Source organism: Crocodylus siamensis, chromosome 7 (genome assembly GCF_052110815.1).
Source record: "Crocodylus siamensis isolate JL-2025a chromosome 7, ASM5211081v1, whole genome shotgun sequence".
NCBI lineage: Eukaryota > Metazoa > Chordata > Crocodylia > Crocodylidae > Crocodylus > Crocodylus siamensis.
Genome location: NC_143401.1, coordinates 84,272,674 through 84,296,512, shown reverse-complemented (window position 1 = coordinate 84,296,512; position 23,839 = coordinate 84,272,674). Strand labels below are relative to the sequence as shown.

At 40.2% G+C, this 23,839-nt stretch overlaps 1 protein-coding gene across 2 annotated transcripts in view; it reads left to right on the top strand.

The window, feature by feature from the left end:
* Positions 1 to 23,839, top strand: part of INPP5F (inositol polyphosphate-5-phosphatase F) — a 109,273-nt gene that overhangs the window by 77,719 nt on the left and 7,715 nt on the right. For both annotated transcript variants that reach the window (XM_090057591.1, XM_090057592.1), the window contains exons 7-19: positions 383 to 581; positions 2,516 to 2,695; positions 5,050 to 5,117; positions 5,927 to 6,051; positions 12,165 to 12,242; positions 12,541 to 12,661; positions 14,444 to 14,572; positions 16,320 to 16,437; positions 17,039 to 17,237; positions 18,135 to 18,206; positions 18,396 to 18,469; positions 20,342 to 20,470; positions 21,201 to 21,288. In XM_090057591.1, the coding sequence (XP_089913717.1) occupies positions 383 to 581; positions 2,516 to 2,695; positions 5,050 to 5,117; positions 5,927 to 6,051; positions 12,165 to 12,242; positions 12,541 to 12,661; positions 14,444 to 14,572; positions 16,320 to 16,437; positions 17,039 to 17,237; positions 18,135 to 18,206; positions 18,396 to 18,469; positions 20,342 to 20,470; positions 21,201 to 21,288 (1,580 nt within the window). The remainder of the gene's footprint in view (positions 1 to 382; positions 582 to 2,515; positions 2,696 to 5,049; positions 5,118 to 5,926; positions 6,052 to 12,164; positions 12,243 to 12,540; positions 12,662 to 14,443; positions 14,573 to 16,319; positions 16,438 to 17,038; positions 17,238 to 18,134; positions 18,207 to 18,395; positions 18,470 to 20,341; positions 20,471 to 21,200; positions 21,289 to 23,839) is intronic.

Below are 23,839 nucleotides of genomic sequence, written 5' to 3'. Positions count from 1 at the left end.
TGGCTACTGTCAAAAGAGAAAATATATAAAATCCATGTAGAAATGTAACTTCCATTAATAAAAAGGGCACACTTCTTAATACAACATATAACTTTCTACTCTTGCTCTTCACCCGTCCTCAACAAAAAGTCCTTTGAGTTAACTAATTAAAAGCATCACAGCCTTTAGAAGAAACTAAATGATTAGACAAGGGAGTCTGAATTTTGGTTGGACTGTATTAGATATTGAGAAGACGTTTTCAGATGTAGAATAACACCAGGCATTCCTGTCATAATAATAATATCAGAAGTCTCTACACATTGAGCAAATATTTAGGGTGTCCCCCAACCCTCTCTCCCACCATAAAAGTACAACTGTTAATGTAATATTTTGTAATTTACAGAATGATGAAGTAGACTTCTGGATTATACCCATCATTCAGGGATTTGTACAGATTGAAGAGCTTGTAGTTAATTACAATGAGTCATCCGATGATGAGAAAAGCAGTCCAGAGACGCCTCCTCAGGAGTCAACTTGTGTAGATGACATTCACCCACGATTTCTGGTTGCACTTATCTCACGCCGAAGTCGGCACAGAGCTGGTAAGCAGGGAGGCCCAAAATGAGCTCAAGTATAATTTACAAACGATATTAAATTAGATGCAACTCTAAATTAATTCCTGAAATGTCAAAGTAAAACGTTTAAGAGTGCTGCATGGGTGGTTAAATGTTTCTTTTTTCTATGGGTATCTACCATAACCTAATATATATATATTTTTTTTAAAGGACTTCATGTTTACAGCTGCACTTGTTCAGCTGTTCCTTCTTTGGGTTTTATTAATTCTATTATTTTCATTTTTATAATAGTTGGGAAGAGTTCACTGTTTACCTATTAAACAAAAAGAGAAAGGAAAAAAAAAGATTCAGAAACGTGGTGGCTATAGCTTTAATATTAAACATATTAAACATTTAAATGCTTGTTTGTAAGTATTCAAATAGTTTTATGAAGTTGGAGCATCACTGTTTTTTACTAACAGGTTGACTTAACATATCAGATCTTGCTGTCTTAACATTATTTTGTATAGCACTTTAAGAATAATTGTTGGATATGTTCCCAAATATTACCATTTTTTTTTCTTTCTTGCTTACATCTGTGTTTTGACTTAGAATCGACCTGGAATAATATTTTAAGGAGTGGTCTCAAAGCACGTACTGGTTGTTCCTTCCTAACTTTTCTGCAAATTTCAGTAATTGTGAAGGATGCTTCTTATACCTGTAACTAATTTAGTGTTAAAACTACAATATTAAGAAAAAATGGTTCCTTTACATTTATAAGTAGACTTTGGCAGTCTATCCTGTATCTGCTTGAGGACCTCGGAGTTATTTTTTGTGGGGGAGGCAGGATGAGGGGAAGAAAGGGAGGCGTGATTTTTAAAGGGCACACATTGCTAATAAGCTTAACACTATATTACTACTTTTACTTGTTCAGCCATACTACAGTTTAATTAAGGCATTGCAATGAGATTCTAAAATTTGGTGCATCAGACTTTTATACTTGTTTTTCATGCTTCCACGTTGTATTTAACTATATTTGAATGTAACTTCATCCACTTCTGTCCTAGATTCCAGATACAAGCCATCATAGTTTCCAAACTATTTTACTTGACAATCAAGCACAGAGACAGTAGATTAAAATAATCTCACTAGTGAGAACTGTTTTAAAATGCACAGATCTCAATATGTAGACAAAAAATTAATTGCCACCCTTCCCCCGCCCCCACCCCACCACAATCAAGTTTTCTGCAGCTAAATCTTCAAACTTCTCATGGGACTTCCCTGTTTACGATTGTGTAAATTAGAGCATCTCTTTTAGCTTCTGATTTCAAATTTTAGTTATTAGTGTGTTATGTTCAGGTGGTGGAACAGTGAACCTGTTTCTTATTCTGTCAAGGTTAGTTGCTGTTTAGAAAGAATGAATTACTTGCCATGTGTAGAGTTATGTGTCATCAATTCTTAGAGTTCACTTAGTGCAGTGCCTGAAAACTGTATGGTCCTATTAAAAACAACAACAACAAAAACCCCCAAAACCTATTAAACACCCCCCCCACCAAAAGAAAACCCCCTTCTTCCTCCCACCGTCCTTCATCCGCCGTAATTTTTTATTTGTCTATAATTAACTTCCACATCAGTTGTTGGGTGTTTTGTGTCGATCTTGTCCTTTCAATGTTAGTACTCATGGAGCATTCCCCACAACAGAACAAGATTTTGCTGACAAAGATACTCTTAGGAGTTGCTTGGGGCAAGGCTTCTTCAAAGTTTGTTTCATCCCTACCAAAGTAATGTAGACTGGGAGACAGGAGCCAGAAGAGGGAATCGTCCAGGTTTTGTGTTTTTGTAACTTGGGTGTCCCCTAGATTATTTGTCTCTGTGCAGTGTTTGTATTTTTTCCAGGGACCACTACTCAGAAGTGTGCAGAATATTCTTCTGGAGGGTTAACTTTTTAAAAATAAACTGATCCCTCTCCTCCTATCTTCTAGGCATGCGGTATAAGCGAAGAGGTGTTGATAAAAATGGGAATGTGGCAAATTATGTGGAGACAGAGCAGTTGATTCATGTTCATAATCATACACTCTCGTTTATTCAAACCCGAGGCTCTGTGCCGGTGTTCTGGAGTCAAGTGGGATACAGATACAACCCACGGCCACGACTAGACAAGAGTAAGTTCTGGTAATTTTTTGGAGTCTGTAAAGAAACAGAGATCACTTAAACAGTGTGTGAACATTTTAGTTTTTCTGTTGATCTTTTAGTACTATTCCAGGTTATTTACTTGACCCAAAAAAAGAGGTTGGTTCAATTAAAATGAACTTTAGTTCTTAAGCTAAGCTTGAAATTTGATTTAAGGATCCTCTATCCCAGATGCAGAGGGATAATTACATCCCAGTATATAACTCGGTGCCTTTTCCATACACCATCTTATCTGCTGTGGCATGTTACCGAGTCAGGGAAAGGGGATATCTGGTCTTCTCTTAGGCCAATCCAAAACTTAGGAGGCAGTGTGAAATTCACACCACAGAGTTCATTAACATTTAGGATTCCTGCTCCTGCCTGGGAAGAGACTCTTATCTTCTGGGTGACTCGAGACCAGTGTTCTGTCAGACGTTTTCTCTCATTTGGAACAGAAAGGGTCTTAATGCATCAGAATTAAAGCCTAATGATTAACTTTGCCAGTGTAAGAAGGTCAGAGAGCCTGTGCCGGGGATCAAGTTTAGATTGATATTCAGACCTCTGGATTATTCCCTGCAGTATACTTATGAGGGTTGAGGTTTTCACTGCTCCATATCGCAGCAGATTCATAATTTTATGAACAGAAAGGAATGAGGGAATACTCAAAAGAAAAAGTCTTCAGTGTTCTCCTGGATCAGAGATATAGACAGCAAATAGATCGATGTGGTAGAGTCCCTCATACCACAAGCATCTAATTCTGCAAGACCCTGCATTTTTGTATTTACCTTCTCTTTCTGATAGTTTCAGGGAATTTTTATCCATCTGCCACTTAAAATTAGTTGTTTCAGCTCTTCTCCCTGAAGGGCTTATGATTTTGCTGTTTTCTGCCTTTTTTGAAGGCAAGGATTGCTTTTCTGTGTTTGGGCTTCTCAGCCTCTTGTGGGCTAAGATCAAGAAGTTGCCTTCCCCTCCTCACCCCCATCCCTCTTATGTGAGTCCCTCACTCAGGCACTCTGTATTTCTCTTATGGCTTTGTCATTTTTTGGTTCATGACTCTTACTAATATAATCCAATCTGGCTGAATGGGGCCTTGCCTCCTACTTGGGACTCTAGATGCTGTCTTGGTCAATAACCAGTGCTGATTCTGAGTCTGGCTGTGGTGTTAGAGTGGTGGTTAGTAATCATTTTGCTGATGTCACCTGTCATAGTTCAAGAATCACTAGGAGATTCAAATGACAAGTGCAGATTTGTGCTAGAAACCTTGAAATGGCTGAAAAGGGATGATTTGTTGCCAGATTCTAGAAGTGGCAAGTGTAAATGAGTTCCTTTTTAAAGTGAGAAAACCACAGTGAGTCACAGGAGCGAAGGGAAATCCAAAAAATACCCAGATCTCATGAAAACAGTTGGAACTAATAAAATGCTAATGACTTTCTTTGTTTGTGACATCTGTTCATGGGTTGGACAAATCATTATTCTTGTGATCAGCTCTTTTGGCTACCTTTTAGGATTGCTAGGAAGAATAATTCAGTCATTTTGAAAGAGATTCATATAAAGTAGTTGTGATGAGTTTTGAAGAAAAAGATACAAACTAGTCAGTTAGTTGGTAGTATTACAACTTTTTGAAAGCTATTTAGAAACAAAATTTCTCCCTTGTATATTCTTTGAACTTTTTTCAGGGTTTGTTATCTTCCTTGCTATCTTGGCTTAATACTTGCTTTCATCAGATCTATGAGCTCTTTCAAAGAGATTTTTAAAACCTCTTTCCTGTGAAATGGGCTCATCTGAAGCATGAAGCTAAGGCAGAGTGGTTGAGCAGGTTTGTACTGGAATAACCTTGAATGGAATTGGGTTGGCTGGAATAGAAAAGCAAAGAAGTCAAGCTGCTGTATTCATGGGTAGACAGTTGTGGTAATCAGTACCGCAGTATTGCTCTAATACTATCAGTTAATTGCATCTCTACCTTCTTTTGCTGTAGGACTGGTTTTCACCCTGTGGTTTGTAGACCCTTGATGGTCCACAGACTGTCTAAGGGGTCTGTGAAAGATGACTATGATCAATCAAAAGTATCTGCATACTCACACTTACAATTCAAAGTGGTCTGTACCTGTTTAAAATTTCCAGATGGGTTTGCACTTTGAATCATAATTTTTTAGGGGTCTGCAAATGAAAAAAGGTTAGGACATTCAAGAAATGCATAGTATGTTAATTTGATTCTGTACAAGGTACTGTGCTTCCTATTCCTCCTAGCTACCTTAGATATTGATATCATGGACTTGAATATATTTTCATAGTTTGTGTATGAATAGAGATAAAAACTTGATTTTCACAACTTCATTCTGCTCTGTAGGTGAAAAGGAAACTGTGTCCTATTTCCGTGCACATTTTGAAGAACAACTGAAAATTTACAAGAAAGAGGTGAGTTTTAGGTCTGCAGTGAAGTTTCTGTTGGTCTGAATTAACTGCTTATTGGGTCTGAAGGGACAATTAAAAATAGGACTTTAATTTTAGCTTTTGAGCAGTCTTTGGTGGGTGTTTCTAAGAATATTAGTTAAGCTCAGTTTTTGGGTAACTGTGTAGGCTCGATAAATCAACAGTTCATTTTTATTAGAAATGAGCAACGATAGCAGGACACCTATAGTTTAAAAAAGGGAGAGATTGAAGTCTGCAGAGCAAGGGTGTCAAACATGGGGACTGCAGGCCAGAGCTAGCTCTCAGAGCCTATTATTTAGCTCCTGGCTGTTTCTTTTGCTGTGCCGGATGGGCCCCTTGTGCAGTGTCTGGGATGTCTGCTATCCTAGGCAGTTGCTTGGGCCAGGTCCCTTTGCTGCAGTGCCCATGCAGCTTGCTGCCGGTCCCTAGCTGTGCTGCTCACGTATTGGTGAGTGGCATGGGTGGCAAAACCTGACGTGGCCCCGGAGAGAAGCATAGACAGTGCGGCCCAGGACTCGGCCTCAGTGAGCGTTGTGACCTGGTCTCAGTGGAGCAGCCCTTCATGGCTGGCATCCTGGCTTGGCATCCCAGGTGCATGCTGCCTGCTAGGTCAGGCAGTCAGGTATGGGAGAAAAGTATCCATGGGCCTGAGTTTCACACCCCTGCTGTAAAGAATCAAAATAAGTTAAGTATTATTGTTTTTAACAGCTTTATTTTAGTGAGAGAATAGAGTTCAGAAGGTGATATTATCAAGATTAATACAATGTAAAATTCTTTAACTTTAACTTGAATAGGTCATTATTAATTTGGTGGATCAGACTGGACGAGAGAAAATTATTGGTGACGCTTTTCTAAAACAAGTGCTTCTGTACAACAATCCACGCCTCACTTATGTTTCCTTTGACTTCCATGAGCACTGGTAAGAGGGCTTTCGGATGTGCTTATTTGTAATATTTGCTAAAATGAGAGAGATGTTGCAATGGGATTACTATGCTTCTCTAATAGTGCGTGAAATGCATTTACTTTTACACAGCTAGAATAATTATAACTAGAATAATTAATATAACTCTGAGGTTTTTTTGTAGTTTAGGCTAATGGTGTTTTCTTCTAGTATTTTATAAAAACCAATGAACAAAAAAAAATCCAAAACTTTTAATCCCCATTTTTTGCTTACTAGTTAAATCTGTAGCTTAACATTAGGGACAGCTCTGTGCATTCTTTTTCAGTCAGTCTCCTAGGTTTCATGGTATGTTTTTGTTTTTGTGCCGTTTCGTATTGCAAATTGTATTGTACATTTTCTGGTGTAGAATTTTATTTTATACACCTAAGAACATTAAGCACATGAAATATCCTATGGTTCTTTCAGAATTCTGGCTCTGCTTGTCTGTATGCAGATGTGCTTTTTTGTTTTAATATGAACAGATGCTTAATTTTTGTACTTAGACTTAAAAATGTGCTCTTCTCAGAATAAATAATAAATACTGTTCTAAAGCCACCCAGGGTATGCACTACATGTCAGTTATTCTGACTTGAGATAGCTAGTGATTCCATCATAGACAGGTCTTATAATATGCAAATTCAGGGTTCTGGCTGTTGTAGGGTTCCTGTTTCATAAGGCATTCTAGATGGTGTGCTTTACTGGGAAAAATGACTCTGCAGTTAATGTTCTGATTCACTGACTGAAGGCATATGTGCCAATAGGGGGCATTGTGCTTTTGGAAAATGCTCTTAAATGGGAGGTGATTTAAAAATGTTAACAGACTTTAAAACACACTCTTGTCATAGTGATGTCCTGACCTAATTTGAATTCAATATCTACTCTTTGCTTGCTTCCTTTCTACGGATCATTAATCTTTATTTCTATTTTGTCCTGGGGAGCAGTAGTTATTACTCACTCAGAGATCAGAATCATGCACTTTGCATATAGACAGAAAGACATGAAATCTGTCTTGATAGTTTAGGGATTTTTTAAATTAGTGAAGTTACAAAAAAAGGAATTTCAATAGTGCAATTTACTTTATTTTTCACAGATACTAGAATAGATCCTTTTTGTGTGAGCCATGCTTTACACCAGGAGTTGACAATGTTTTGGGTCAGAGTGCAAAAAACACCCCAACCCTAACCCACAACTCAACTTGGCGTGCAGGGACAAACCGTGGGGGAGCTGTGAGGGGCCCGATCTTCGTTGCTGGCAATGGCTGCACGTGTGCCTCTGGGAGGACAGTGGGGGAGGGTCTGGGGCTGCTCTGCTACGACCCCTTCCCTACCCTGTGCCCCAAGGCACGCATGCAGTCACTGGCACGACACCAGTGCTGGAGCTTCTGAACCCAATACAGCTGCCTGCAGCCTGGTTGCTGCCTGCTGCAGCTGCCCAGAGCTTGGGCCAACTGTGGCAGGCAGTCTGGGGCAGTGTAAACCCAGTCCCTCTCCAGCCATCTGCATGGAAATGTGGGTGCAGACTCTGTCACAGAACCTGGCTAAGAACTCTGGAGCCCAGTGCAGCTGTCTGCAGCCTCCTGGCCCAAGCTCTGGGCAGCTGTAGCAGGCAACTGGCAGGCTTACCAGGCTCTGGAGCACTGGCTCTGTGATGGTGGTGGCTGTAAGCATGCCTCCAGGAGGGGGAGAGGTGGGAATTGCACTGCCTCAGGCCTCTCTGCCTGGAGGTGCATGTGCAGCTGCTGCCGCCACAGAGGCCAGCCAATGCTCTGAGCCCAGTGCAGCTATTTCTAGCTTCCCAGGTGAAGCCAACCCGGGCTCTGGGCAGCTGCTGCCTGCCATGGAGACTGGACCGCTTGCAGCCTTCCGGCTACCTGCTGCGAGCAGCCTGAGCTCTGTGGCTGGTGGCCTAGGCTGGCTGTGGTGTGCCGAGCAAAATGGCCTTGCATGCCATGCTCTGGCACACGTACTGGGGATTGCCTACCCCTGCTTTATACTAATGCTGTGAGTCTTGGTTACTTAGGTAGCTTCACCCTTGTGCTTTTTTTCAAGAAAGATCTTGCAGAAAGCACCCCAAAAGGTCTGTTGTGGATGAACTGTAAATGTCCACCTTTGGAAGCTACTACTGGCACCTGAATAGGGACTCAAACAACTTCTATAGCTTAGAGGGCCCAGCTTATTAGTCATGTAGGGCTCATGTACACAGCACAATTTTTGCTCTTGCATGCGCTGCAACTGTGCCTGTTTGCACGAGTGGGATTTCCCAGTGCTTGAAAATTCTTTTTTGTGCATTAAACTAAAACTCCTTGGACGTAGTTTAGTTTGGCTCACTGGGAATTAAAGTGTTGTGTCCGTGGATTCGTTGCATTCAAACACAAGGGCATACCTCTTTGTCCACCAGATGGCACTGCGACTTTTTTGTAGTTCATCTCTTTGAGTTGCTTCTGCTATTGAATTGCTTCTGCTTTTTTCTTTTTCTTGTGTGGTTTGCTGGCTCCCTGCTTCCACAGCTGCATGGGAGAGCATGGGCAGCTCTGGACCATCCTGCTGTCCTGTGGCAATGGCCAGGGACCTGGCTTAATTCGTTTGAAAACCTAGTGAGTGTAAACATAGATGTGACGCTCCAGAATAAATTATTTTAAATTTTATAAACCTGTTTAACTTAATGAGGATTAAAACCCGTAGTGTGTACGAGTGCCTGTAGGCAACAGTCTGCTTTATGTGTAGTATGCTTTTTCTTTTTTCCTAGGCCAACAGCCCCTCCTCACCAAACCCCTAGCCTTTTTCTAGGGTCTCAGATGATCTCAGATGTAGCTTTGGGAGGGTTCTCCATTTTTGTCTGGATGGTACTAGCCATTGTTTCCTTTAATTAGTCTTGAGTACATTGCTTTTAAATGAGTTGTGTTGTTTTGCCTTTCCTTCCCAGATTTTACAATCCCTTCACAGTCCACTTTGACTTAATTTTGTTTGCAGGCAGACAGCAATGCAGAATTGAGCAGGGACCCAGTGTCATGTCATCAAAAGATTAATAAACACTCCCAGGTTGTTACAAAGTTTGCCTCTATAATAGAGATTTATATCTGTAACAAATATCCCTAATGTAGGTGGGTCCTAAGGTAAGATACAGCAACAGAAAGGTATTAGTAGTAAGGACATGTTTGAGGTGAACATTTTGAACACGATGGCTGTGAAGCATGTATGCATCTTTTAGCTAACTTTTAAAAATATTCCTCATTGTCATAGTTCCGTGACCATTTCTTCTAGTTCTTGTTACTCTTAAAGACCTTTGGTTTTGTTGCCTTTGTCTGTTCCATGTGTTTTGCCCACCCGATCCTCACATGCCTCCAGATTTTTCTCTCTGTTCTGGGACCTTGTCCAGACTAATAGGCTATGTTTGAAACTGTTAGCTGGCACATCCTGTATAGTGTTAATGAGTGCTACTGATTTTTCTAGTTCAGGCAGGTTTTTTAGACTCTTTCCCCAAGTGATATAATGTGACAAAAATAGGGAATCTGAGCCCCTATCAACAAATTAATTTTTCCTTATAATAAAGAAACAAGTATGTATCTACAAGTGATGCTGGTGAAGAGTGCCTATTCTTCATCCATTAATTACCTTCCATGCTTGTACCCTCTAGTCCTGTGTGTTGCCAAGTACAGGCATACCTCGGAGATATTGTGGGTTCGGTTCCAGACCACCGCAGTAAAGCGAATATCGCAATAAAGCGAGTCACACGAATTTTTTGGTTTCCAAGTGCATATAAAAGTTATGTTTACACTATACTGTAGTCTATTAAGTGTGCAATAGCATTATGTCTAAAAAAAATGTACATACCTTAATTAAAAAATACTTTATTGCTAAAAAATGCTAACCATCATTTGAGCCTTCAGAGAGTCGTAATCTTTTTGCTGATGGAAGGTCTTGCTTCGATGTTGATGGCTGCTGACTGATCAGGGTGGGGGTTGCTGAAGTTTGAAATATTGTGAGAATTACCAAAATGTGACACAGAGACCCGAAGTGAGCAAATGCTGTTGGAAAAATGGCGCCGATAGATTTGCTCGACGCAGGGTTGCCACAAACCTTCAATTTGTAAAAAACGCAATATCTGCGAAGCGCAGTAAAGCGAAGCGCAATAAAACGAGGTATGCCTGTAGTAGTAGCCTTTTCAGATAATATGATTTGGGGATGGATGGGTGCTGTGGGGCATGGGTAGTCGTGGTGTTTGTTTCTGTATTCCTTTTTTTTGACCCTTATACCTTGGCATAGGATGTTTAACTACGTCACAGTTATCAAGCTTTATAGAAGGGGTTTTGTCCTGCCATATAATGCGACTAGGGTAGGCTGGTAGTTGCATTTCGTAGTGGGATGGCTGCGTTCTAGTGGACAGCATGATCCCTACATTAATTTTCAGGCCTTCAGGATGAAATATTCTAAAAGAATTGGCTTACCTTTTTTAAGTCACTTTTTGGTTTGGACTTCATAGATTTTATAGATTTCATAGACATTAGGGCTGGAAGGGACCTTGGGAGATCATTGAGTCCAGCCCCCTGCCCAAAGGGCAGGAAGTCGGCTGGGGTCATAGGATCCCAGCAAGATAAGCATCCAATTTACTTTTGAAGGTGTTCAATGTAGGTGCTTGAGCTTTAACACCTTTTAGTCACCTCCAAAATCTAATCATCCTATAATAATTCAAATGAGAAGTTGAAAGGTTGAAAATAAGCTAGGCATGGCTGGTTGATTATTTTGTATGGTTTAATTTGTATCTGGTATTTATAACGTTTGAGAAACTTTTCATTTTGTTTGAAAACTGCAATTACTACCATCGCAAACCTGTGCGGGGGGGGGGAGCCCCAAGTTTCTCCCCACTGTTTATCCCAAGGAAGTGGCTGAACTTTGTCCTGTGATAACTCTTTATCCTCTCAAGCCTTGGCTCCAGTGCCCTTATATCAGAGCCCACAGTGGCAGCATGGGAAAATCTCCAGATAGTTTCCCTGTGAGTTGTGAAAGACTTTTAGTTCCCCCCCTTTCTATAGAATGGGCTCGCCTGGAATATCATTCAACCCAAGGTCATATTCCAATAAATAAGGAGACCAAACAACAAGGAGTTTATTTTATAAGAGAAAAGAAAATCTGACTTTTTAGTCTGAAGACAGAACAAAAAGACAAGTTAAGTGTCTTACCCTCTTACCTGTCTACGACCTGGCCTCTTAGTCCTGCCAGTGTTTCCAGAGATCAGACTTTCTGCCAATCCTGCCAGCCCGACTGCTGGGGGCTTGGACTCTCCCCAAGCAGCGTGGGATTACTGAAGATCAGGATGGCCTTCTAGGCAGTCCCTAAATATTTCCAAGTCAGCCCCATCAGTGGTGTCCTAATTGCTTATGAGTCTTGGATTCCTCTAGAAATTTCTTTCCTTCCTCAGGCATCTGGGATTCCTCTAGCTAATGGCCCATTACTCTAAGATGTCTTCAGTGTTGAGCGGTTGAACTTCCTATTACAGGCGTACAATATCTTTGGAGCCTCCCAGTGCCTGAAGAAGGGTGCTTGTGCCTGAAAGCTTGCAAAGAACTTTTTTCCAACTACTCGGTTGGTCTAATAAAAGATATCACATCTACCCAAAGAACCTTGCCTGCCTATGTCTGTAGACCAACATAGCTACAGCCAGCAACCCTGCATCCTAATAGTAGCCACTTTTGCCTGCATTTGGGAGCCACGGTAGTTCTTGCCCTAGTGACGCAATGGCAAGAGATACTTAGTTTTGCCTACTCCCCTTTCCTTAAGTAGGCATCCCTCAGTTCCTTTGACTAAACCATGTCCAAAATCATAGATGTATATAGACTGTATACTGTAATCCTTACAGAGATGAAAGGGATATAAACACATACGGTATAACATTAGCTTGTCTATGAGACTACTTACAGCATATTAGTAAAACAAACAGAAAACCTGCATGACACCCCAAATTTGGTGGGGTTCTTGATATCCTACTATTTTGTTTCATATGTAGCCACAGGTCAGTTTGCATATAATCTTTATGTGAATTATGATGCTATACATTTTTCTCAATGAAAACTTGTTTTCTATACTTCTGTATTTTAGCCGAGGGATGAAGTTTGAAAATGTTCAAACGTTAACTGATGCCATTCATGATATCATCCTTGACATGAAGTGGTGTTGGTAGGTATTGAATATGCACAGGTGAATGTTATATTGTGTTTAAAAAACCCCAAACCTTAATGAAACAAGGAAAAGCAGCGTAAAATGATGTTTACATAAGAAAGTATATTAAATAATTATGAGCAGGGGGGCTGATGAGTAGAATTATAACTGGCATGATGAATGAATTTGAGTTGAAGGTTCTGCGGTTGATTTTAATAGGAACATGGTTTCTAACTTGTGTGGATTGATCATTTCCTGAACATTTAAGAGCTCTCAGTTGATAATACTTTCCTCTTCTGTTCTCCTTTTTCAAAAGGGTTGATCAAGCTGGTGTAATTTGTAAACAGGAAGGAATTTTTCGGGTTAACTGTATGGACTGTCTGGATCGTACCAATGTTGTACAGGCTGCAATTGCACGAGTGGTCATGGAGCAGCAGGCATGTATGACTTGTAAATTTACATGTGCTAAATAGCTTGCCTTTTTTTACTTAAAATTAAATAGCATTTGTGTTTGGGAAGGAAGGAGACTAGCATTTGTGTTTGGGAAGGAGGAGGTCTGGATCTAGCAGACCTATGAAATTGGGGGTTGGGGAGAAAGCATGCATAAAACCTTGGAACCAGGTTCAAAACATTTCAGGATCGGAAGGCAAAGTTTTAATACCAGCCTTTTTCTTAAAAGCATTATGAGTCCCAGCATGTCGTTTCTCACTTTGATTATGCAGTGAATTAAGGACAGCTATTTATTTATTTTAAGTGGTCACTGCTTGCTCTAAAACAAAAGAAGGGGTTTTACATTTATTGTTCTGAAGAATGCTTGGGTTCTGTGATGGATGTGCGGAGGTACAGTTGGATTTCAGGGACTTCAGAATAAACTGTCATGTGCAGCAGAGAAATGCATGACAGGCTTCAGAGATGAGCATTTGCTTAGGCAAAAATTCTCCATCCGCCAAGCATTCTAAGCTGGTTATTGATAAACCATTATTTTCTGGAATTATTCTGTCATTTTACAGAGAGTTTATTTTCAAGGGATGGTAAGAAGAAAAAATCCTTAATGAGTTTACTTCTATGTTTAATGAACATCTCCCTCCTATGGCCCCCTCAACATTGGTTGCATTATCCTCTGATGAAGGGCATTAAGAAAATGGCAGTGTACATAGCTTATAGGGCTGCGTGAAGCTTTGGTCACTGATTCGATTCAGTGGAGACTTGGCCTGATTCAGTGGCCAAGTCTCCGAATTGAATCAGAACCCTATGAATCGACTCGGAGAGATTCAGAAAGATTCAACGATTTGGACGTAGACAGTTTTAAATGGTTTTTCTACATACCTCAAAGTACCAGGTGGCTTGGGAACGCTGCGATGGTGAAGCGGATGGACTGTCCCGCAGCAGTGTGGGAGGGTCCCCAGCACACTTGGCAGCAGACCCAGAAGTGGACCAGAAGCACTTCTGGGTCCGCCAGGAAGCGTGCAGAGGGGCCTCTCCACAACTCTCTGCTTGGCAACTGGTGCTTCCTGGGTTTGGGGGGGTACTTGGGGGGGCCCCCATGGCCAACTGCTGAGCTGGGGGGTACTGGGGGCCCCCCCATGCGCTTGGTGGTGGACTTGGAAATGGACCGGAAGTACTTCTGGTCCACTTCTGGGTTCACTGCCGAGCATGCAGGGGGGGCCCCCCACGCTCCTGTGGGACACTCCATGTGCCCCAGCATCGCAGCGTTCACAAGTCATGCCTGGTACATCAAGGTATGTAGAGAAAACATTTAAAGCTGTGTGTATAGCCAAATCGCTGATTCTCTGAATCGACATCGAATCTTCAGTTTTGGTTTCTAGTGATGAGGGGTGAAGAAGGGTGATTGCACCCGAAAGCTTACTAAGAACTTTTTTCCAACTACTTTGTTGGTCTAATAAAAGATGTCACATGTACCTAAGGAGGCTTGCCTGCCTATTGCTCTAAGGTATACTCATAACTCTTTTGAATACAGTTTAACAACTGATCACTGCAAGGTAGTTTTGAGTCGATAGGCAGTCATTTTTCATATTGTGGAAGATCGATATCTGCCAGAAAGTACCAGAACAATCAGTTCTTTAATAAATATGAAATGTTGACTAAGATTTGAGTCAGCAGGGTTTTATTACTGTGGTGTGTGCTGCATCACTGGTTTTCTTCATAAAGTTTTTATAGTTTCTCTGGCCTTTGCTATTAATAAATGTGTCAAATTCCAGCTGAAAAAGTTGGGCGTGATGCCACCAGAACAACTTTTACCGATGAAATGCAATCGAATCTACCAGATAATATGGGCAAACAACGGAGATGCCATAAGCAGGCAGTATGCTGGAACAGCAGCTTTAAAGGTAACACATCATGACCTCTGAATTTTTATTCAATATCACTTATTTTGATGGTTTTAAATATGGACAGAAAATCACTTTAATTTTTTAATTTGTTTTATGTCATTTATTTATATAGTTCTTGAGACTTCTGCCAGTTGCCAGTAGGCAGTTGGTTACAAGCTTCTGGCATAAAACGAGACATTCTTGCTCGGGTTCAAGTTGGCAGGATTCTCTTCAGCTGACGGCATTGCTGGCTATCAATAACTTGATCTGCTCCTGTTAGGCTCTACATTTAAAGAGGAGAAGAATGTAATACATTACTTAATACTGAATCTAAATCCTGCCTTTACCTATCCTCTTATATTTCATCAAAATGTCTGTAGTGTTTCAGACGTGCGGGGGAGTTTGGGGAATAACTATTTAACTTTCTAGTGTAGTGATGAGACTCAGCCAACTGTTTTAACTAAAAGGAAAACTACTCCTTTAATATTTGTTTTGCAGTGTTGTAATTTAAAGGTGATCTATGAAGACTTGCCTGCCAAAGGCTAGGCTTCAGGATTGTGGACCCCTCAAACCCCGGCCCTTCTCTCCAATACTTGATGCTCCATGATCTTCCTTTCTTCTTTCCTTCCCTTCCTACCACACGTGTTGTTTCTAAAGCATTCAGTTACTGGCAAACTTTTCCGGTGATCTCAGATCCTGGTATATTGTCTAGCGCAATCTTCTTCTGTCAAGCTTTTGTAATTGTAAGTTCTTCAGAGCAGGGATGGTCTCATTTCTTTCAGTCTCCTGCAGCACTTAAATTAATAATGGAGTAATTAATAAAGGAGTAATTGTTGTTTTTCTTTTCATAGCCTTAGGTTTTTGCATATTAAGCCCGTAAACAAGCGTTATGGTTCAGTCTAAGTTTTCAGTTACTTTTACACAAAGCTATTTATATTCAGTTAAACTGACAGTCAAGGTATTCAACTGGAAACCAGCTTAATGACTCTTCTAATGGATGGAGTTTTTTTACATTCTGAACACTTATTTTTTCTTTAAAGATTACTTGAATGAACTGGCATATGTGGGGTGCAGGGGGATTTGCATATTCTCAGCATCTTTGCAAGCCAGGCATTATTTGTCAGGGCTTTTCATGCCAAGAAGTAAAAACTGCAAGACTGGAATCATTCTCTTTGCTCTAAGAATTCTTACCCCACTCGCTTTAGGTTTGCCCTGGCCTTGTTAATCCCAGCTGGTTCTTAAATGCATGATTGAAGGCAGCTATGTGGCTGTAAATGACTGGCTTCAAGAAAGCAGCCTGTCTATTTGGGTGCCTGGCTTGCGTTAGCAGAAACCAGAAGGGTCCCATGTCGACTTTCCACAAGCACCTGAAAAAAACCTAAACCTGAATGAATCATGAACTCCTGAAAAAAGTGGTGACTTTGATTTAACTAAACTAAAACAGAACAAGGCCTGAACAGCCTAAGTGACCTGTCTTAAGATATATATAAACGATCAGCTCTTTTTTTATGACTTGAAAGATATAGTGTCACTTATGAACATGGTGCCCAGAACATCCAAGTTTGATCTTGAGTATTTTTTTCCTTTTAGTGAATGTCCCAAAGAGTTTTCTGTATATGCAGAATAATGACTTCATTCTCTGAAGCATCACTCAGTTTTGCAGTTCTAATGTTCAGAACACTAAAGCTTTTTGAACAGAGCCAGGGCTGTATAAGTGCCACACATTTGGTTGATTAAATGTTCAAAGGAACGTTTTATGTAACAGGGTGACTTCACTAGGACTGGTGAAAGGAAGTTGGCAGGAGTAATGAAAGATGGAGTCAATTCTGCAAACAGATACTACTTGAATCGCTTCAGGGATGCTTACCGGCAAGCAGTTATAGGTAAGAGGATTTGTACAAATCTGTCTTCAGCTAAATTATTGAATGCACTTGTTTTTATATATATGGTATGTTCATGGAAATTGTCTTGTCACCGTTTCTGCATGTGACTCACGCTTTGAAAAAGTTAGCTAAGCAGGTGCTGTCAAATTCCATACTGATTTATATCTTACTGTGTAATGAGGCAGATATCAACTTTGAGTATGGTGGGGCATAAATCCAGTTTATTTCTTGTTTATAACCCCCTTTTTATCTCAAAGTAATGTACGTTGTATTAAGCACTCTGCTTTAATCATTTAACAAATTCACAATATAATCGATTAAACTGAACTATCTTAAATTATTTCTAGTAATTCAGGTATTTTAAGACACTTTTACAGTTACTTTTCTGAATACAATCTGCTGATTGAAAGTTCATTGCATGATATTTAGACTGTACTACTTCTGATAGGTTTTGAGTAATCGGGCAAGACTTTAAATGTTGCTATGTTAAAAATTCTGTTTTGAAACTCTGCTTATTCAAAGCAGTATGCTAAATAATTTCCGTATGTATTGCGCTTATTGTATGTCTGCTCCTTTTTATCTTCTTCTGTTTTCTGTCTAGATCTGATGCAAGGTAACCCTGTCACTGAAGACCTTTATTCCATATTTACAAAAGAAAAAGAACATGAAGCACTTCACAAGGAGAACCTGAGAAGTCATCAGGAATTGATCAGCCAGCTATTGCAAAGTTACATGAAACTACTCCTTCCAGATGACGAAAAATTCCATGGTGGATGGGCACTTATTGATTGTGACCCAAGGTGTGTTGAATAAGGTTACAGTTGATTGACTTTTTTGTTGGCCATCTGCCACTCTGGAGTTGTTCACAATTACAAGCCTATTATATTACTAAAATGTATTTGTGGCATTGATAGTAGATTACATTATATTCCAAACATGATACAAATGAAGAGTAGTATAGAATGTGACCATGTCCTTGAAGCAATTAATTGCTTTAGAATGTGATTTGTACTGAAAAAACAAAAGGGGGTTGATGTGGTCTTGAAAACTCATATTATACCCTCTTACCAAACCCAAGCATCCTGTGCTTTAAGGTGGGTGTTTAATACTGCTTTTTCACAAGATTCATAATCCCAATCAACAGTTTTGCTTAAGCAGATTTGGCCTGGTGTAGATTTAGTTTGTGTATGCAGTTTGAATAGCACAAGTTTAATAAGGCGTTTCGACAGTGCGTTGGCTTGCCTTTATAGTTTAAAAAATATATAGAAATTATAGATCTATTTCAACACAAGTAATGCCATAATTAAAATAACCAAACTAGGTTAAATTACTTGTTGTTTTTTCATTTTTTTTTTTTTCCAATCGTGTCAGAGTTGTGCTTAGTTGTGTTGGTCCAGGAATATGTAAGAGGCTAGTATTTTTGTGGGCAATACATCTTTTATTTGACCAAGTATCTGGTTGGGATAGATACGCTTATGAATGCAGAGCAGTCTTCAGGCCACCTGCATTTGAAAGTCTATCAAATTCTATTCCAACCAGGCAAGTGGTCCCACAAGAGAGAATTCACAAAAACCCTTACTTTTTAATTAAAAAACCCACATTTTTTGACACACCAGCAAGATGCATCATTTTGTAACAACTGTAGCTGTATTGTAAAAAGAAACCTTGTACATCTGTTTTTTCCTCCTTTCCTTTAGTCTTATTGATGCTACCCACAAGGATGTGGATGTTCTGTTGCTGCTTTCAAATTCTGCCTACTATGTGGCCTAGTGAGTCATTAATTATATTTCTTTAATTTTTCATGTACTGTATGTTTATTAACAAACATACCCAATTTATATGAAGTGTTGTAATACTCTTACAGCTTATCCTTGCCTGGTAAGTAAGTGGGTTTTTGCTGTGAGTAAATAGATACAACTTGGGACACTTGACTTTTTTTGTTTCCCTCCTCTGTCTAGTTATGACGATGAAGTTGACAAAGTAAATCAGTATCAAAGACTAAGCCTTGAGGCGTTGGAGAAAATTGAAATAGGTAAGAATAGAAAGTCATTTGTACTGCATTCCATACTATCCCTTGGAATAGTAGTTATTTGTACTTATTGCTAACCCATGCTATGAATACAGTGGGCAGGGGGAGTGTTGTGGGGCAGTAGGAGACCCAAGGCAGTAGTGGTGGGGGATGCAGGAAGGGAAGTGGGGAACAGCCAGCGGGGGATAAGTGTGAGCAGGGGATGGGGCAATCTGCTTGATACCTTCCCACCGCCTTGCCTGTTCTCCAGTTTTGGTAGTCTGAGATCACCATTTCAAATGTCTTTAATGCTTTCAACAGCCATCTTTTCCACCTTTCTGTTTCCAGTTAGCTCACATAACACTGCTCAGTATAAAAGCCTTTTGATATGTTTTTGGAGCCTTATTGGAACCAATTTAATAATAAGCTTTTGTATTGCAGCGGTTAAATATCTGAATCAAATCGAAGTGTGATCCATGATCAGTCCCATCCACTTACAAAAAAATTTCCAAAATATCATAGTCTGTCATCATTTAGACAGGTCTAGTCAATAGATGTCCCTTTTTGTAGAGGTTAAGAGGATGTGTATTCTCTGGTATCCTTTATTTTGCAGTCTGATGAATTGCACTACAGTGTTTGTGACTATATTTTCTTTCATGTCTTAGAGATGTTAACAGTTGAAAGAGCTTCTTTCCATTTTAAAGGAGAATGCTGCTAGAATTCAGCTCTTTCAGACTTGCACAAACACATTTTTCAGAGTACTCGCTGGGTAGTGTTCCTCATCAGGCATGTCCAGAATTAAGTTTTATAGAGATGAAGATCTGTTTTGAGCTCTACATATAGTGTTACCAACTCATCACTTTATTATTTGCTTGCTTTCTGAAGTTCCTGGGTAGCAGTTTAGGCCTCTAGAATAAAACTGCAAGTAGAAGGTAAATGAGCATCTTAGTTGGCTACTCCTAAATGTTGTGATTATCTGCAGGATGGAATCTAGAGCACTTGCAGAGGATGCCACTGGCCTAAATGTATCTGTTGTCTCAGCTAAGCCAATAAAAACACTTCAAGTATTGCAAAAGATCTTTCTTTTTGTGGTTCCCCAGAGAATAAATCAGTGGACTTTTATAGCAGGATCGATGTTGTCCCCTGGACTTAACAGAAATCCCGTATTTGGCTTTCATTTATCACTTCAGCTTCAACGTAGAGGCAGACTACGACATGAAGAAAATATATTATTTTGTATTAATGGCCCAAACAATACAGTCTCAACCAAGACAGATGGCAACTGGTATCCTCCCAGAGAAAAAGGTGGAGGGCCAAGCCATTAATACAAAAGAATATTTTCATCACATTGTAGTCTGCCTCTACATTGAAGCTGAAGTGATGAATGAAAGCCAAATACGGGATTTCTGTGAAGTCCAGGGGACTACATCCATCCTGCTATAAAAGTCCACTGATTTATTCTCTGGGGAACCACAAAAAGAAAGATCTTTTGCAATATTTGAAGTGTTTTTCTTGGTTTAGCTGAGACAACAGATACATTTAGGCCAGTGGTATCCTCTGCCAAAAACTCCAGATTCCATCCTGCAGATAATCACAACACTTAAGAGTAGCCAACTAAGATATGCATTTAGCTGCTACTTGCAGTTTTATTCTAGAGGCCCAAATTGCCACCCAGGAACTTCAAAAAGCAAACAGACACACATGCAGCAACTGCCATGAGCATACATAGGAGGCTGTGTGTGCAGATCTAGGGAACACGTGCAGAAAATGGTGTGTTTTTTCATTCTTCTCTCAAGTGAAGGTTATTGCTGACAGTGTTGCAATAGTCGTTCTGTTAACTCATGAAAAAAATGAGCCTCACCTTCCTAAAATGTGGAGGCTTGGCTTCTCTTTCAGGTCCTGAACCTACTCTTTTTGGAAAGCCCAAGTTCTCTTGCATGAGGTTGCACTACAGATACAAAGAAACAAGTGGTTATTTTCATACCCTCCGAGCTGTCATGCGCAACCCTGAAGAAGATGGGAAAGGTACAAAATATTTGTATTGTTTTCAGTGTGCTAATACGATGATGCTTAACCATGGTTTTGGAGCTTTGTATTAAAAAGGTGATTTTCATTATGGCCCCATTCTAGACATGGGAAGAGAGAACGTAACTGAAAGAGACTGACTGGATAGTTACTCAGGTGTTCACTTTTTAAGTGAAAGATGTTAATTCACATTTGGTTAGCTTTAAAACAGTGTATTTCTTTCTAGCATCTGGATGGATTGAGTTCTGTTGATGGTTGGGGCAGGATGCATTTAAACAAGGTCATAGTGGCTGACAGGTATGGATTAAGTCAGTGTAATTTGTGACTAAAATGCTTGGTACTGTATTTGTTTAACTTAGTTAATAAAACACTTAACAGCAGAAAGTCTTGCTTCCTGCAGTAACCTTGCATTGTATGTTAACAACAATTATAAGAAGTCCTATCAGCATTTGATTTGATCCATACCTTGAGCCATACCATTTTCCCCAGATGTTGAACCAACAGTGATTCCTATCTGAATGCAGAGAGCATGAGGCCCGGGGGGGTGGGGAAGGCTGATCTACATATCAACTGTAGCCTTTACTCAGTTGTGGTTTGCTAAGTGTTAAAAAGGAGGTAATTTACTTTGCTTTAATTAAGTGACAAAGAGCCTCTAAAATTAGACTTGCTAGAATGTGGGATTTTAAAAGTTTGTTTAGGAGAGTCTGACAGGCTGCTAATTGGATTTCAGACACCCTTCAGTGCATTGCAGAGATGCTGCGAATCACGAAGCAAGCCATGGGATTAGATGTGCCCATTATTGAAAAGAAGCTAGAGAGGTGAGTGTAATTTGGTTTTTTTTGTGACATTAATCTCCAAACCCCTTATTTAAATTACTTCTTTCTTAGCAACAGGAAGACAAGTGTCCCAAAAGGTACTCTCAGCAACGGTATACTGTGTTAGCTCTTCCATCAGTTCTGTGTTGCTTGCAAAACCTGTTTTTTTTGTGTCTCTAAAGGTATACCAATGAAAAGTAGTTCAAGATGGCAACTGCTTCTCTGTTAAGGCCCCTACAGATCTTTACATTTGTTACAGAACAAGAAGTAGGGGTCATAAAATGAAATCAGTAGGTAGTAAGTTTAGAAATAACCAAAGGACGTTCTTTTTCACAAAGCATGTAATTAAAATGTGGAACTCATTGCCACCAGATGCTGTGGAAGTTGACAATTTGGCCAGGTTCAAAAAGATGCTATTTACTGGACAGATTCTTGGAGGGAAGGTGCATCAGTAGCTATTGAGTGTGGGAGTTTGGGGTACAGTCTCTGAATCACAACTTCCTGGATCCTAAATGCTGGAGGCTGGAAATGGGCTACTTTTTAAAAGATAGGAACCCATCTTGAAGCTGGTACTATGTTGCCATCTTAACAATCAAAGCTAAATAAAATGCTGTACCCTCTTCTTTTGTGACAGTAGCATGTGTGAAGTTGCTTTAATATAATGCTTGCCCATCCGCAGTATAGTAGGAAGCCACAACCTGTGAAATGAGATGCTCTTGGTTCTCTGCCCCAGGGGTAGGCAACCTTTTTGGCTGCAGGCTGGAGTGACCCACCCCAGGCTGGAGATGGGCAGGTGCTCGGACCCTGCTGCTGCCACTGCTAGTCTCCCTGGCTGCACAGGAGGAGTGTCCGTTGCTGGCATTTGTCCCATGGCAGCATGAGCAGATGCCCTGGCGCTGAAGACCGCTGAAGCCACATGTCTTTAGGTCCGATCCGAAGGTTTCATGGGCTGGATCCGGGCCGTAGGCTGTTGACCTCTGCTTCACTTTATGGCTTAACACAAGAAAATACTAGATTGGAACTGCTGCATATGTGGTAGGAGTATTTCTTAGTTCACCTCATCAGACAGATGGGACATTGCCTGAGCTTGGGTGGGAGAGTCATTGATTTCAAGAGACCTCAAACCAATCAACATGGAAGACGCCTTAAAGTGATGTGCTGAAGTATGCTGAGGATATGTCTACGTGGCACAACGCAGGGCCATTCAGGGATACCTGAGTTTGCTTTAAATGAGTTGGCTTGAATAATGGAAGCAGTGAAACCATGGTAGCGTGGTCTGTCTGGGCTGATCAGCCCTGCTGAGAAACAGGGTTTATTAATATATGTGCAGTGGTGTGCTAGTGCAGCTAGATGCAAAGTAGCTTAAGTATATCTGCCCAGAGCTGTATTGTGCCATGTCATTAGGCTTAGCAAGAGCGTTCAGTGTCAGTGCTTATGCTAATTGTCTTTGATTCTTGGGGTATCACCTTTGAGCCTAGTGTTTTCATCTGGCACTTTGAAGTGAAATAGTGAAGAGCAGTACACTGTAAAAAAACCATTGCCCCACTAGGTATTCTCTATGAAAGTCCTGGGATGGCTGCTGCCATCTGACAAAACCTTCAGAAATCTTCTCTGGGAAGGTGTCTGCCGAGTCTGGCTTCACGTACATGCTAGTGTATGGATGGAGAAACTGCTTCCAAATGCAGCTCAAGTGTGAAGAAGCAGGTTGAACAGAAGGCTTAAGCAGAAGAGAACATTAAAAATGATATTGGGGGAAATGGAATGGACATTTTTACAATCAATTTTTATACTACTTCAGGATCAATGACTCGTTCTGTTTGCAGTGTTGATCCTTTGAATCATCAAGGGGCTGTCCTTGGTTCTTGTCATATTTGATGCGATCTACTGGAAAGTTGATACTTCCAAACTCTGCACATGAAGACAGTCTGAGGATGCATATATACTCTGCATATATAGCATGTTATTTTCTCTTTTATATCTGAAGAAACCATCAAGAAAAAAATTACAGTTTCAAGAATGTCTGCCTTTTTTGAATGGAGATGTATTTATTTCACACTGCTTTAATAAGCAAGAATAGCTACCAGTGCCGTACTAAAAAAATGGCCAAATTTTAACAAGATAGAAGATGGCAAAATTAAGCTGTTTAAGAAGGTGAATTTTAAATGTACTTTCAGTGTGCCTTTGTGCCTGAAAACAAACTTAAGACGACTCAGCAGAAAGGCAACCTACAGAAACCAAATAAATGATGTTGTTTTGTCTCTACATTACCTTTAGCATGTGGCTATTACTAGCTCCAGGTCATTGTTCCTTTTGCTTGCTACCTAGGACAAATGTAGTTAGTGAAATTAAAGAAGCATGTTGGTATTGGCTCAGCCTTAAAGAAGGTGGCAGTGTGGCATCAAGTGTATTATTTTTGAGAGTTAATCAGTATTTCTGTTTGGAGACTATTAACCTTGCAGACTGTCCAGAACTGTTCATGGTAGCTGCAAAGAAATGAGGTTTTATAGCATGAAACCTAAAATTTTAAAAGAACAGATTGAGAAATTAAAGACTA